Below are 16,603 nucleotides of genomic sequence, written 5' to 3' on the forward strand. Positions count from 1 at the left end.
AAGGATCATGTCTTAACTAATGATCATCTTTCCTGTTGGCTAACAAAAGCCTGATAGAGCATCTTGGGTTTTGATAAGATTGGATTGCCAATAGGGTATTAGAGGAGTTTGTTTCCTCCTACAGAAGTGTTGATTTCATTTGCAATAAATACTTTTTTGTTAAATCTAGTACAGGTTTGTTGGAACGACAAACAAAAAAAATGTCTCCAACGACATATCTAACCAATGGTTACTGAAGATGAGAATAATTGCTCTTTATGTCTGTATCATCTTTGAAGATTATAATTCACCAGAAACTCCATTCAGAAACATTTCAGTAGACACTTCTCTGCAAAGCAGCAGGCCAGCACGGGGTCAATGCAGATTAGATGATATACTATCACTTTCATGAGGCAAGCGATCACAGTAGAGAGTCCTAAAGGTCACTTCTGACCTGACTGTTAATGGCTTTCTCTGCACTAGTGAATATGTGTCAATTATCCATGAGCTAAACTAGGAAGTGAGCACAATGAGGATTGGCCAGTATAGTTTCAGCTGTATTTCCTGAGATTCAGACTCCTGACTCACAGCACACACACATGCATACAAAGGTGTGTAGTTTGCTATTTTTTACTTACCACCTCTGAATTTTGTTCATTTAGTACTAGACAGTCAAATGTGGTATAATAAATGCCAAGTGGCCAGCACCGAGGCGTAGCAGGAAAAGAACATTAATAAGTGGGTGTAAACTGAGGAACAGTGTAGGTATGCTAATTTATACTTTCCTGCTATTATTTATTCTGTTTCATCTCTCTCTTCTACAGTACCTTAGCTCACATCTACTTTTAGCCTACTGCTGATTGTTTTTCTTCCTATATTCCTCCTTTCTGTAGTACAATAGATAGGGAACAATCTACATAGGTTGCTCCAAAAGTAATGTCTCCTATTTATTTGCATGGAAACTACGACAGATAAAAAGAGCAGAATAACACTATTTCATAAAGCAAATTATCATCTACAAAACAGTGCTTTTCAACATAGTCATGACCACTATCCATGTATTTTCACTAGCAACAAACAAGAGCCTGCATGTCATGCTTGTAAAAATCTGCACCAGCAGAGGTGACCCACTGTCACTGTTACCACAACTGAAATACACCACCCACCACCTCACTGTGCTCACATTCACTGTTTGGTCTCCATCGACATTCAGCAAGCATCACCAAATGTCAGTGGGTGCCATTTTTCCCCATGGAGGAATTCAGTGACACACTTTTGCTTCATACACGCTTCCATACCAGCCACCATTTTGTCAGCCTTCCCCTCTGCTGCTATCTGCCACATGGCAACAAAATGTAACAGAGTGCTGATGGGAAGGTTCAGTCTCTACTGCCACACCACCAACATCTGCCTCTGACATTGTGGGCCAACATACTAAAATAGGAGGCATTACTTTCAAAACAGCTTTGGAAGCCAAAACGGATATGTTTTATCTGTTCAGTTTCTTCTGTGAATGGTCTTCCACTGAAATTCCTACATTTGCAACTCATCCTCCTGGATGGCAACTGATAGACTTTAATCAGAGTTACAGAGCTTATGTGGGCAGGCATACACTATATGACATGCTGGGTTTTCTCTCCTTCCACATCCATCTCTCCTTGAGAATCGACCAGTAAGTGATACAAGAGTTCACTGAGACACAAGTTGAGTTTGGGGCACAGTACATGTATGTCTGAGACACAGGCAGTATGCAAGACATGTAATCCCTTGAGAATGTGGTTGGACTGGTTATCCTGGGCCTGTCTAGACCCTGCCAAAATTTACAGAGACTGTGCGCACGCTATATCCAAGGACCATCCTTCTTCATTAAGCAGTTTTTATCATGCAGCCTTGCTGACATTATCCAGGATGTTTTGCCTGCTTCAGAGCCTATTTCCTCCAACTGTGCCATCTTCCTTCCCCTGCTTATATCATCCAGGAAATACACTCCCTTGCTATAGCAGAATTCCTAATCAGTTTCAGCATCAAATTGGAGGCAAAGGTTTGATTTCCTTATACCAGAGCTTCCTTGTTAATGATTTCTGAAGAAAGAAGTCTCACAGATGTGCCTGATAATATTTTCCTCTTTCCTTCTAATCATCTTCTATACCTACATGAAAACAAAAACAAAAACAAACAAACAAAAAAAAACCAACCAAAAAAAACCAACAAAAAAAACCCAGCCTGGAGAGCTGTTAGAGGGCTTGAGAAGATCATTTATTGGGGTGAGGGGAACAGAAGCTGAAAGGTCATTATAAAATTTAAGTAAAGCAAGAAGACATTCAAGTGGGAATGTGAAAAGCAGTAAAAGAAGTGCATGATAATTTCCAGGTCCCAGAGACTCTACCACAGCATCAGGTGGAGAGTAGGCAGGAAAAAGAAAAGGAGAGGTTGGCAGATCATCCAAATGACCATAAATTACTATATATTCCTAAGTTTGAATTTTCAGGAAGGTTTTTTTGAACCAACTCCAACATTGCTAATATAATAATGCTCTGGAGCCTTTCCAGAATGGATACAGTGTTCCACCCACCCCCAAACTCCATGTCCTCATTATCAATGGTGCAGTGAATAAATCATTCTGAAGTCCTGGTCACACCTAGTGTAGTCACTGGGCATTTGGTCACTCCCTTCAGAGGGACTGCAGTTTTCCATGTGTCTCATGAACAGAGCCACTACCTATTACCATTTTCTTAGGTAATATCTGAAGGTGAACTGCAAAGGATTAAAAATGCCCTGCTCTTTTGATATGTTAAAAGGAACAAGGGAAATTACACTGCTCCTATTTAAAATGGAGCTTAATGCTGAATACTAAATGAACTTGAAAGTCATTAACAAGGCCAACAAGCTGTGACAATTTGGATTAAGGAGGTTCTAATAAAGAGCAAGATTTTCAGTACCCCTTTAGAACAGACACAGTGGAGTCATACATCATGGAAACCAATGCAGAACTGAAGTGTGTAGGGAAATGGAAAAACTTCCAACAACAGCTGTGCACTAGCAAAAACATAGCAAAAAGTGTTGTGGATTACCTGGAGAGATATAATGTGTGTGAATTACAATGTTTTCTTAACTACCAGCTAATCAGATGCAAGTCCATAGTATATAATAGAATTTGCTTTATTATGAATTTCTGTTCTTCCCTCTCTAGCTGACTGAAATGGCTAGTCCTAGTGAGGAATGAGAGTCTCTATAGAGTGGGACAATCAAAATAAAATGCAAAATAAACAGAGCTCGATTAGAAAAATAACTTGATCTTGGTTTTGGATACAAATTGAAATAATTCCACCATTTTGAAAGATCACAGATTTCCTTTACATGTCTTGCCCAAGGCCAGACAGCACAGTCTGTTTTACAGGGCTCATGACTGCCCAAGCCCTACTAATCAGATCTGCAACCATCAAATCATAACCCTCTGATCTTTGGGTCACATGTCTTTTATCTTTCATAAAATATGAATTTTATTATTCATATATACCCAAAGCCAAATCTGGCCCCCATTTACTCCTTCAGTTTGAGAGCCACAGGCTTTCCTGGCCTCCAGGAGGCCAGAAGAAAGAGTCAAAGGGCATCAAGCTCTAAAAAGGAAAGAAAAAAACTGTAGAAGCTGCTTTTCTCCAGAGGATCTATATTGCAAGAAAGGACAGGGTGATTAATATTGCGTGGTCAACAGTCCACTTACCTTGGCAATATCGTACATGACAGAGATTTTAAATTCCCAGTCCATGAATGTGCCATCAGGGTAGGAGATTTTATCATTTAAAACATCCTGTGAGGGGGGAAAAAAAAAAATAATCTGCATCAGGGAAAAAGCAGAAGCTGAGATCTGAGTATTACATAGCCTTTCAGCCAGGGACTGAATAAGGCAGACTTGCATATTAGAAATACATGCACTAGAGCATGAGTTGACTCAAAAGACAGGCAATATTACATATATTATAGGTTTACAGAGAACTAGAAAAGTGAGGACTCCAGATAAGAGGGGTTTTGTGTAATTAAAATAAATTGTGAATTTGCTTTTAAAGCCAAGGTAAGTCTTATCAAGCTGTGACAGAAATGAGTAAGATGTATAAGAGGAAAGGACTATATGTGTTTTGTGCTCAACCCAGTTCCTTCTCACTAACTCAAGGCCTTATAAATTCAAAGTAGAGTGATCTTTTAGCATAAAGGGACAGTGATTTACAGTTCCAACCACAATGATTTCCATTGCTAAAAGTAAGTCTCCGTGAGTTTACAAGAAAATAACTGGAGATAGACTTGTTATTTTGCTGCCTTGCTGTGAGATTGTTCCAGAGCCCACTGCTACTGATTAGAGTCTTTGTATGGCCTAAGAAGCAAAGAGCACTAGTGCTTGCAGAAAATCTGACACCACAATGATTAGCTCTGAAATAATATTGGTAGTAATAAACTCTGAATCTTTCCTTCCTCTTGCCAGGTAACAATTTACTGTTTCCTTTTATAAACAAGAACAAAGGGCTTAGAGCACAGGATTTACTACATTCCAGTCTGAAACTGTTTGCCTCTTATTAATATTATATTATTTTCTGTGTTTTCAAACTCTGGGGCCACTGCAGGAGTTGCAAGAGCATCAGAAGAGACAACAGCTACATCTTGGAAAATAAAGAAAACATTATATACTGTATGTATTCCCTTGTTCAAACCTCACTACATCCTCTAGCTACTGAGAACCACTAGTCTGATGGCAGCCACAGGCGAGAAGTCTGGGGAGAGGTGAGCAAGGGGGAAGGAATTCAACATCAGAAACTTGCCACCACTTGCTTGGTGCAGTGCTGCAGCATGAGGGCCACGCAGAACAGGAGATCTGTTTTCTTACTATAATTTGGGGAAGGGAAACTGCAAAATTCTTTACCCGCAGGGAACCTCTTTCGCAGTACTCAATCACTGCAAAGATCATGGTGTCCATCTTCACTGTGCCATAGAACTTGGTCAGGTTGTAATAATCAATCTGCAGGAGCTAGAACAGCAATATTACATCTATTTTTAAAAGCAATTGTTGTTAGCATAGAAACACAGGTCAGTGACGCTTGTGTGCTTTTTATCTCAGGCTCTGATAAGATGTAGGAGTTCCCTTTGAACCAGTGTGGATTAAGGCACATAGTGAAGTACTTGAAGGCATTTGTCATTCCAGAGCCTTCCAGATTAGGGAGTTAAAACTGGATGCTGCTGGATACTGCAAGATCATTCCAGAGATGACTACAATCTCTATTATTGCTTCTCTAGTCAAACCTCACAGCTAATAAAAATAGCCATTATGATAGACAGAATGTTGTTAATCAATCAGCAAATGAGCAGGTAATAAAATTGTAATGATGATGCATGATACTATGGACTTTGTCCATACATATATGCACAATTATAGTTTACTTCAAAATATTTTTAGAGATTAGCAAATTCACAGTATAGCTGTGTTTGTAAAAAGGAAGAGTTGTCATTCAAAATAATGCAGTATTGTAGCCAAGTTCATCCCTCATGTTAGAACTATCAGTATGCACAAGTCAGCACAGAGTTACTTATATTGAAAGATCTGCATTTGGCATTCAGTAATGAACTACAGTATTCCACTACAAATGAATTAGCACAACATGAGCAGAGTGCATAGTCTTTTAGCACTGGCTATAAAACTGTATTTAGCAGGGCCTTATGACAATGCATGAATTACCTCATTTACCTCAGTTTCACTGCCTTCAGCTGATGATGTGATTACACATGCAGAGACAGAGGTCATCAAGCAATATGCTTTGATGAATACATCACCTGTCCACCTCACAAACATGCATAAATATATATGGCTAATGGAGCTAGCAATGGAGGGCAATGTCTTCACTCATTGGCTTCATCCCACCCTACTGAGTCCAGTTGCTACATACAATAATTACCTTGTTCAGTTCTATTTTTTGCTTCTCTGTGAAATTACCATCATTGTTTTTGAGATCCTTCAGGATCACCACCTGAAGAAAAAATACCAGTGGAAAGAAATTGTAGTGATTAATTCTTCTCTTCCAAGAAATATTAGATAAATATCTCAGAAACACCTGCCTATTGCTTTGCTATCTCAGTTAGTCAACTAAGTAAGCAATAAAGTTACATTTCCCTCGAAGGATTTACCACATAGACAGGAATGGCATTCAAGGCCAGGCTGGATGTGGCTCTAGGCAGCCTGGTCTAGTGCCTGACGACCCTGCCCACAACAGGGGGGTTGAACCTAGATGATCTTTGAGGTCTTTTTCAACCCAGGACATTCTATGATTCTATGATTCAATGACGCAGATTGTACCTCAACATGAACATACCTCAGTCAAGCAGAGAGAGAGCTCAACTGAGTATATAAGAAACGCACAGAAATGTCCTGTTCTCCATTGATACCTTAATCTCCGTGGTATGAAACGGTATGTATTTGACTTCTGTGCTTTCTGTTTCCACTTCTGTGCTTTTGGACTAGGCCAGGGTTCATGGTGTCTAATGTTTTGCCTCCCAGCAGTAAGCAAAGTGCAAAGCACCCGATATGGCACATTCCTTGCATGAACCGAAGCCATTTTGCAAGGTCAGAGGGAAGCATAGCTGTTCCCTGAACTCCAGAGCAGAGGAATGTCTCCCACACTGCTCTCCTGAGCAGGAGGAAGGAGCATGGACTCTCAGTTTACCTTCTTGTCATATTTGCCCTGGCGCAGTCTCTGGGTGGTGTCACGTCTCTTATCTTCATCAATCTGAGAATGAAGAAGGATCATTAACTCACAGTTATCACCTACTCCCCACTCAGGCTCAGAGAGGGAAGTGTTGCCAGTGTGTGCCACACAGAGAAGCACAGGCCTCTCTCTTGGGAGTACCATCACATCCACAGGAGGTGTGGGGCAGCCAGGCCACTCCTTCACCTGCCATGGCCTCCACTTGCTGCTCCTCTGCTCCTGGGAGTTAGAGGAGTGGAACGAAGCACAGAGAAACCATCTGTGGTGTGGAAGAGACTGGCAATCAGCCCTCAGCCTCTTTCCCCTTCATAAAACAAGCATAACTGTTGGGAAACTGATTCTATTAGGGAGTGGTAAAAGGGGAACAATCAATATAGCAAGTGAGAGTTAAAAAATAAACCACAATAATTTTAACAGATCCCATTTCTACCACAGCCATAGCCTGTGTTTTAGTCAGAGAAGGCCAGTGTCCCAACATTGATGGTCCTCAGGAGACAAAATCCAAGATCCGTCTTGGATCATGCTTCTCTTACCTTCAGACTGACATGGTTTGTCTCACTGGTCTCCAGAGGCAAGATTTTCTCAGGCGATATATGGGACCATTTCTTCCGCCGACGCTCATTATCTCTCCTGTACTTCCTGCAAAACAAGCGAACTTCAGGATATCCTCCCAGAGAACTGAAACTCATGACAGAAGACTAGGACAGGGAAGCTTTGGGATGATGAAAGGATGGAATGTCAGGTTGACAAGGCTTGAGCACAAGCCCCATGTCTCTCATAGTCTTCTAGTTTGAGGCTGCTCTTATTCCCATAATTTTGGGAAAGAATAAATGCTGTCTCAGTTTCACAGATGCGGCAGAAGAATAGAAAAGGTTTAGCAGAACAGCTGCTGGGCCATTGCCAGAGATTCAGGAGAGGTCAGAACAATTTAAAGTACAAAGGGCTTTCTTTATTTTATATGGTTTTCTCCTGTATGTTATTGAATGTACTCTAAAGGGAGGTGCCTCAAATAACTACTAGCCAAATGAAGTCATGGTATCAATACTGGGTGTTAAGAACAGATGTCAGTACAGTGCCAGGAAAGGAAGCAACAAAGGTGTTGAGATAAAACCTCTTTTTGTGGGTATCTCTTGTATTCTGCATATTTTGGAAGAGCCCTTGGAACTGGAAAAAGGAAACTGCTGTCTCTCTTGCAGAACTTCAGAGCAAACACTATCTTTTTTTACAGAAAAGCTGCAATTAGACCTTTACTCATCAAATTATCTCTTTACCCATGCAAGTACTTCCTCTATGAAAGAAAGAAAGAAAGAAAGAAAGAAAGAAAGAAAGAAAGAAAGAAAGAAAGAAAGAAAGAAAGAAAGAAAGAAAGAAAGAAAGAAAGAAAGAAAGAAAGAAAAAAGAAAGAAAGAAAGAAAGAAAGGAAGAAAGGAAGAAAGGAAGAAAGGAAGAAAGAAAGGAAGAAAGGAAGAAAGGAAGAAAGGAAGGAAGAATAGAAAATACAAGATTTAAGAATGTCTGGAGAAACAGTGTGTTGGGAATCCCAACACATGGTGACTGCTGGCAAGTGCTCCAAATGGGAGAAATGATTGTACTGACTAATAAGAAAATATTCCCTTTTCTGACTCATTTTAACTTATATTTGTATAAGAAAGAGGTACTGATAATTGCTGTAAGAATGATGTTTCTCAATTCAATCTCAAAAACTGTTGTCCTTACCTCACCAGAATGTGTTGCAATTCCAACTGTTACCAGCTTGTGATTAAGGACACATCAAATTGAACTAAAATCTACTGAGTCTAATATTTAGTTGTGTGTTTTTTAGGGCTTTGCTATTTTCCTCAGCACTCGGAACAATCAAGAGAGGTGTGTAGTTCTGACTATGAAGCATCCTAGAAACCTGGGAGATAAACAGGGACTAATGAGGCATTTTCTTCATTTTCATAACCGAGTCTCTCTTATTACCTTGTTAGGGGACAATCTGCTGCAGCGCTTCTAGTCGAGATGGTTGTTATTATTTCTATACTAAAAAGTTAAGTTCTCTAGCAGAAAACATGAAGAAATTATTCTAAGATATCCTCAGAAACTTCTATATTTGATGGTTGATGATGTTACAATGATATGTATACAATAAGAATCTAAAAATATGAACAGAATGTTTAGATTTTATACATGTGCAAATATGGAAGAGTACAGAACTTTTATAACATGCTCAAACTGTCTCTAGACAAAGTTTTGTCAATTTTCATGACTATATACTAACAACTTTACTTATCTGTTTATATGTTAGTGATTATGTGGGAATAGTCAGCTCTTCCATTTCTTGAGCACAACTGCCTGTGTAAGGGTTGTATACCTTCATCTTCGAGTTTTCATCATGAAAAGCTTTAGTCCACCAGGCAGATTGGTCCACTTCAAATAAGTGAACCTGAGTAGCATCTGTTTCTAATCAGGTTTTCTTAAGACCTCATTTTCTCACTTTGTCTGAAGTTCTCTGCTATGTAACTAAGAGGGGTCCCGAGCTACCAAAACCAGATGCAAAGTTAAGACAATTTATTTAAATATGAAAGAAAACCATATAATGTGGAAATGTACTGAAATTTCTTCCAGCAAAAGGAGATTTCATTGGTTTCTATTTCTGCATTTTCCATCACAATTAAGATGAACTGTTATATTTGAGAAATTACATCTGTTAGAAAAGTCTGTATGTAAGGAGTTGGACTGAGTCAGAGGAACTGAGAAAGAGAATTGATGCATGAAATGAAAACACTAGTACCTCATGGAGTTTTGATTCCCACAAGACAGAAAACTCCTTCTGAATTGAACTTCTATATCACCAAGAGGTCAAAGAAACATAAAGGAACCCCAAGTGGGCTAATGGTTGACAGTAAGTGGAAAAAGTCTGAAGAGTGATCTGAGACACGAGATTCTCTGTTGAGCAGGAATCAGAACTTTTGCAGATGCAGAAACTTTGAGCCTTCTTGTATCTTCTCTCTTGAGTATTAACCTTACATAACAATGCTACAGATGCAAACCTGGCATATGCTAAACAGTTCACATCAAGGGCACCTACCCAGGTATGTAAGGAAAGGTCATTAATAGCTCTTCAAGGAGACATCAAAGGCACTGCCCTAGGAAGAAAATTCTTCTAGGATAAACAGAGGGACAAAGGGAGTGGTACCTCAGGACAAGCAAAGAGATGATCAGAACCAGAATCACAATTCCCGCAAGTGTGAAGACAGCAATAGTCAGTATGTGTGGGCCTGCAGAAAGGAAAAAAAATAGAAAGTAAACAACTTGATGAAAGACACTGAAAAACAATATTCTATTTAAGAAACTACTTTCACCCACATATGCAAGTCACAGTAGCCAAGCAGGGGTATTCTTTGGTCACATTCCAATTGAGAGGCTTTGCTAAAGCTCAGCACTCCCCGAGATGACGTATGCCTACTCCCTTTCAGAACAGCATAACTCTGAGCAGTGCTCTTATGTCCCCACCTTAGGCATGGGCACTCTGCAGGCACAGTCAGGTGGGAGGTAAATTCAGTAGCACTAACTCTCACATCAGCTCAAAGCTTCCAAGTGTTTCTCTTCCTTAAAAAGAAACTAAGATAGTTCTGGAATAAAAATAACTGTTTCTTGGTAACCACGTTCTAAAAAATGAAGCAGACAAATAAGTTCGTGAGAACAGAGAGTGGCAGTAAACCCTGGATACAACCGTCTGTGTGGTGGGGATGTACATGCATTAAGTGGTTGGCTACATAGGAAAACCATGGAAAGTAAAATAAGAAAACAAAAATAATAAAAATTAATAAAAACAACATCACAAAGCAACAAGACACACACTAGCTACCTCCAAAATCACGCATTAACTAAGCACAGATTTTAAGCACACTACTGTAAGTGTTTGCATCCAACGTGGAACTCTATTTAGGAACTCCTTTGCATTTTGGACCCAGCTTTCTAGCTTTGATTTTGTTGTTCTGTGTATCACATCTCCCTGCCTCCCGTGCTCTCGTGCCAGCCTCTGTCTTAGGGTCTCCAAGTAGCTGTAAATGTTAGTCTCTTACTCTTCGTTGAAAACTATCTGTACTACCATTTCCCTGCACCAGGGAAAGATATTGTCAACTCCTCATAATGACATATGCACGGGATTTTGAAAGCAATTTCCTAAGAACTATCTAAAACCTCAGCTCTGTAAGTAGTGGTTTATCATCAGGTTGAAGTTTCCCATTGAAGGCCGGTTGAACAGCATTTTCCTGTTCCTGAGACTTTGCTCCCACCTTCTGGCTGCTGATATTACAACACACAGAAGGATTCCGCATCCAGAATCGCACTGAAGAAATGTGTATTTTTACAAGTGGGAAAACAAAATAATCAAGCGCCTGTGAGAGGCAGATTTACTTTGTTTTTGCGTAGCTTGGCCATGAAGTCCAGCCTTCATTATGTACTCAAGGTTAAGTTCATAGACACAACGTTTCTGCAATTCCCAAACATTTTTCTTTTGCCCTTGTGCAGCCACTTCAAACAAGGACATCTTCAAGGGAATGTATTGAAGATAATGAGGTCCTCTGATAGCATAGTGCATGTGGGGCTTGAGGGGTGGATGAGAATGGGACTGGAGCAGCACTGCAAAGGCTGGGGCCGGACAGCACAGCGCAGGGAGCTGGTGCAGGGTTGACACACGCCCTGTTTTACTTTACTGAAGAATAAAAACGTCCACCTTACTGTGAATGACTTTTAGTTTGCAGGTGGTGCTTGTTCCTCGCTATCAGTTTGCATTATAACATTCCCTAATGGAAGTCAACAGCACAGCAATCTAATAGAGCCTTAAGTTATAACTCTGGCACCTTTGGACACTCGCTCATCAGTGGGAATGACTCAGGTGAACACCAACCAACCCACGCTACACTAACCCTTGCAACCACTGCCACAGCAGGAATTTTTATCTTGCATATCATACCTTGAAAAATATGCCTTCCCACTGCCGATTGCCATGAAGCAAATGGCAAAACAACACCTGCTGCCTCTGATCAGCAGGGTTGTACTCTGCCATGCTGAATAACACAGAGGGTTAATCATTTTATCCAAGAGCCACCAAAAACTCAAAGATAGGTGGTGGTTTCTGGGATGTCATGTTCAATGTTTGGGCAGAGATAGAGCTGGATATTAGGTGTGAGGGCTTTGTAAACTCTCTTGGAAGAATAAGGTACATTTAATGGATATCTCACCAGTGCTTGGAATATCACTAGGCAGCCTGTGGCTCTTCCAGATGAAATCCGGACTGGTAGATACCACATACGTGTCATTCTCCTGAGTGTTGAAATACATAAGAACTCTGTACTGTGGCTGTAGGAGTAAAGAAATGCAGTCAGCAGCAGTTCTGTCTCTCTTTTTTTTTTCTTTCTTTCTTTTTTTTTTTTTTGTTTTGTTTTTTGTTTTTTGTCCCTTCTTTCTAACTACTCTTAAAAATGTACAGCTCAAACTTCAATAGAGTAATTCTTGCTCTTTCTGCCATACTGGTGTGTTCCTTTCAGCTTAGCCATACGTTTGGCTGTCATATTCTTCCTTACTCCTCCCCTCTCCCTAAAAATAAATGCATCAGAGTCACTAGCTATACTTCATTTAGAGAGCCACAGGATGACACCTCCAGCACGCCTCTTATGACCCCCTCCCAGCATGCCCAGTATGTCTTGACATGCTGCCACTTCAGGTTATTTACACTGTTCTTATGTGATAGCGCATGGCATTTTGTTTCTCCTTTCATATACAAGGCCAAGCAGTTTCTTCCTGGACATACGTACATCACTTGCAGACTGCGTCGTGTACAGTAGGGTCAAATTGTTATCAATATCTCCAAATTCATCTAGAGTCACAGGACCCTGTGCACCTGTGGACACACAGAATTAGTCAGACGGCTTGTATTATTCAGTAAATAAATATGTCGCAGGAATGATGGGACAAATGAAAGGATTTCTGTTGCTAAGGATCTTCTTCATGTATGTGCTAGAGCACATATCAGTTTAGTGTGGCACTGCTTCTCTCTTCATAGTGCACCACGTTTTCTCTGCAAAACCCAGTAAAAGGGGTTGAACTAACTGCACAGAAATGGAAAGGCTCCCTCTAGCCATAGAAAAGATATATATGTCAGGTTTCTTCAGCATACCAAGAATGGCAGAGTAAACTCCCCCGAAGGGATCATTTTAGAGGTGAGAAGGGAAATTGCCCTCTGCAGTTTGAGTCTGTCAGCAAGAAAGAAAATGTGGAGGTACTTTCATTCCTCTAGCTCTTTTGATAGCTACATGTGTGACTCTAACAACATTACTTTAAGCAAGTTCTTTTTCCCTTTAGCCTCTTGACTCCTAATGTCAGCAGATGTGTGCACTGAGAAATTGCCTATGGAGAACATTCCAAGGATTTTAGGGTGGAATCCCTCAGCACTAGCTTGACTTTGTTCTCATGAGGCCAGGCACTTCAACAAGAGCAAGCGCTGCCAATATCCACCACTCTTGAATTGTGAGTGAATCCACCACAATTTTTTGCTTTCTTTTTGTTCAGGAAAGTCTCTTTGATTAGTTTCAGATTGCTCTTTTGCTGCAGTTGCCAATGATTTCTTTTATTTTTCCTAAAGTTCAGCATCAGCATCATTATTTTTGTTTGGAAATGACCTTTTTCCTTTTCACCTTAAAAATTGGTGTTAATTTTGTCACAGTTTACCTTCTACATATCAAAATAATTATTATTTGAACTCTCTACTCAGTCAGCACCTACACAAGGAAGAATGAGGGTGATTCAACACCTTTCACTTTTTCTTTTTTTTTTTTTTAAAGAAGCCATAACTAATATACAAGAATAACTTGAGACAAGAAAAAAAAGTCTGTGCAACTTATCATTCAAACCAAAAGAAACTAAAGAGATGACTTCAACAATATAAAAAAGGATGCAGACTCCAGGAGGAATTCATAGAATCACAGACTCACAGAATGGCTTAGGTTGGAGGGAACTTTAAAAATCATCTAATTCCACCCCCCTGTTGTAGCTAGGGCTGCCACCCCCCAGCTCAGGCTGCCCAGGGACCCATCCAACCTGGCCTTGAATGCTTCCAGGGATGAGCTACCCGCAGCTTCTCTGTGCAGCTGTGCCAGCACCTCACTGCCTTCTAAGTAAAAATTTCTTCCTAACATCTAGTCTAAATTTCCCCTCTTTTATCTTAAACCAATTCCCCCTTGCTGTATCACTATCAGACCATATAAAAAATAGGTCCCCTCCTGTTTATATGCTCCCTTCAAGTTCTGGAAGGTCACAATCCTTCCTGGAGCCTTCTCCAAGCTAACCAAGTGCAGCTCCCTCAGTCTTTCTTCATAGGAGAGATGCTCCAGCCCTTGATCATCTTTGTGGCCTCCTCTGGACACATTCCATCAGCTCCAGATACCTCCTGTACTGGGAGCCCTAGGTTTGGACACATTACTTCAGATGGGGCCTCACAAGGGCAGAGTAGAAGGAGATAATCCTCTCCCTTGCCTTACTGGGCACACCTCTTTTGATGCAGCCCAGGAATTAGCATAAGCAAACTTTTTTTTTTTTTTTTTTTTTTTTTTTCTGGGATGCAATGCTTAGAACGAAGTTAAGCACCAAGTCTGTTAGGCCATACTAGGAAACTCTGGGAAACATCTAGCTGTGTCTCCTGAAGGTAGGTGAGACAGTAAATACAGAGCTTTGAGTAGTCACTTTGGTACAGATCTGTGATGTGAAGTGACAGATGGGACTTTGCGCTCAGAGAGACACTGCTGTGATTTTGTTGTGTATGTGTTGTCTCTGTCTTTTCCTAACGATCAATTTCTGTGATTTTTAAGTACAAAAGTCCACTGGTACTAGACAACCTGTAAGAGAAACAAGGACACTGACTATGAAGGGCCACTGTGCTGCCGGCTGGCTTATGCTCTCAGCAGAGGCACCCAGGCCTACAATGGCTTTGTAAACTAAAAACAGTTTGAAACTAATTGATGAAAGCTTTGCTAAGTGGACTTCAGAGATGTTTTGAGCATTAACCATAAGCGTTTCTCTCAAGCCAAAACTAGATCTCTTAGAAAAGACATTGCCACAATTTAACAATCCATGAAGAACTGAAAATGAAACCTGAATGCCGGGTTGTCTCTAGAGGAAGCATAGACTCTGAAACCCTTCACTCTTTTAGCACCATTTTCATTCTCTGAAGTCTCCTTACAGAGAGTTCAGCTCTTTTTCAAAGTAATGGCACCAGCTTCAGGGCCTCATCCCTGTCCTCCAACTCTGTTTCCCAGGAAGCCCTCTCTCCCCTCCTCCCATCCCTCCTTTGACAGCAGTATTCTTTAAATACAACTCTGATCTTCTCCAGAGATTACAAAAATGTTTATTAGGCTGGGCTGCTACTATTTCTGAATTTTGAACCTGAACAGAAATTTATCTCACCCAGAATCTTGTTGCAAACAAAGGATAACCAAAGATGCTTGCGTAATACTAAGGGACATGGTTAGTCAGCATGATGGGGATGGGCTGATGGTTGAACTAGATGACCTAAGAGACCTTCTTCAAACTTAATGAGTCTATGATTCTGTGATTCTATGAAAAGGCCGTGACCCAGAAAGGAATCTGCTCCTCAAACAGGCTGTTGCTAATTGCAGTGGCACTGAGGTGATTCTGCATGACTGCTATGTAGTGCTTTTGTTAATACTGAAGATAACTTATGTGAAAAAAAATGATAAAAAAGTAAAAAAAAAAAAAATTACAGTAGTAATAAAATTCACTGAAATGCTTGGACTTTTTTAAGTGTAGAAGGGACTTATCCTAAGAGTACTTCAAAACAAATCTCTTTTCCCTCTTCAGTTCAGTGAACCCTGCTCAGGACTATACATTTTTACCTTCAAAAGTGATATTTCGGAATTCATTGATGAAACTGGTAGGTAACACGGGGCTTTGGGAGAAGATAAATTTCTTCAGAATATGTCCAAACAGCAAGACTGCATTATAATAGCCAATAACGAAGTCATCTTCCAGCTAGAAGAGGAGAAAAAAAAAGGCAATTTGAGAGTTTGTATTTCTGCTTTAAAGCTACAGTAACTTTGGTAATCTGGATAGGCAAAATTTCCAGCATGGAAGGCCAGCATCTGCATGCTGAGTGATTCCATGGGCACTGCTACATCAGTGTTCTCCCTTGGAAGTGTAAAGTTATAAACAATATGTTTTTGGTGTCTTAAGACAGGAAAGTAGGGAAAAACTTATAAGAGGCCCATGTAAAGCATTGGCATGCTGATTCTGGAGCAAACAATTCAAGAAATCCTACATTGTGGGTTCTAAGCAGGTGTGCTCAGTGGGACGCTAAGCTCTTGGCTTTGAATTAGACTCTCAGTGCAGATCATCTGGTATGTTGCCAACAAGTCTGGGCTTCCAGATGGCCACAGCTCAAGGGCAAGAAGCGGTGCCAAAATTCCCAGCTGCCTGCCACAGAGCTGGCACCCAAAAAAGGTTGAATCCAGGCTGAGGGACCTGGAAACTCAGTAAAGCCAGCCAAAAGCTGGAGAGCTGGAGCTCAAAACCAAAAATCCTGGGAGGAACTCTCTTGTAGAGTCTGGTTCCTGGGCAGACTGCAGGAGTATCAGTATCAGTGAGCAGATACAGGGTTTGCACAGTTTCAGCTTTCCAGGAAATTTCGGAAGGCATGTATGCATTTCCTATAGGGGAAAAAAAAAAAGAAGAAAGAAAAAAGAAAAAAAAAAAAGCCTGTTTTTTGAAAATTAGAAAAACTGGAACATCTCTTGTCAGAAGCACCAATAGTTGTGATTGCCACCACTTACATATATCTGCACACATAAGTCTTATCTTTCCATGCTTGCATCCCTATTACACCT

At 40.4% G+C, this 16,603-nt stretch overlaps 1 protein-coding gene across 3 annotated transcripts in view; it reads right to left on the reverse strand.

Annotated features, from left to right (window-relative positions):
* Positions 1 to 16,603, reverse strand: part of GUCY2C (guanylate cyclase 2C) — a 45,620-nt gene that overhangs the window by 17,633 nt on the left and 11,384 nt on the right. For 2 of the 3 annotated variants that reach the window (XM_416207.8, XM_025155035.3), the window contains 9 exons: positions 15,617 to 15,752; positions 12,524 to 12,609; positions 11,951 to 12,068; positions 9,901 to 9,982; positions 7,256 to 7,361; positions 6,681 to 6,743; positions 5,916 to 5,987; positions 4,889 to 4,993; positions 3,701 to 3,787 (listed from right to left, as the gene is read on the reverse strand). In XM_416207.8, the coding sequence (XP_416207.3) occupies positions 3,701 to 3,787; positions 4,889 to 4,993; positions 5,916 to 5,987; positions 6,681 to 6,743; positions 7,256 to 7,361; positions 9,901 to 9,982; positions 11,951 to 12,068; positions 12,524 to 12,609; positions 15,617 to 15,752 (855 nt within the window). The remainder of the gene's footprint in view (positions 1 to 3,700; positions 3,788 to 4,888; positions 4,994 to 5,915; positions 5,988 to 6,680; positions 6,744 to 7,255; positions 7,362 to 9,900; positions 9,983 to 11,950; positions 12,069 to 12,523; positions 12,610 to 15,616; positions 15,753 to 16,603) is intronic. The other variant, XM_040668447.2, reaches the window with a different exon arrangement.

The sequence above is a fragment of the Gallus gallus genome, chromosome 1 (genome assembly GCF_016699485.2).
Source record: "Gallus gallus isolate bGalGal1 chromosome 1, bGalGal1.mat.broiler.GRCg7b, whole genome shotgun sequence".
Lineage (NCBI taxonomy): Eukaryota > Metazoa > Chordata > Aves > Galliformes > Phasianidae > Gallus > Gallus gallus.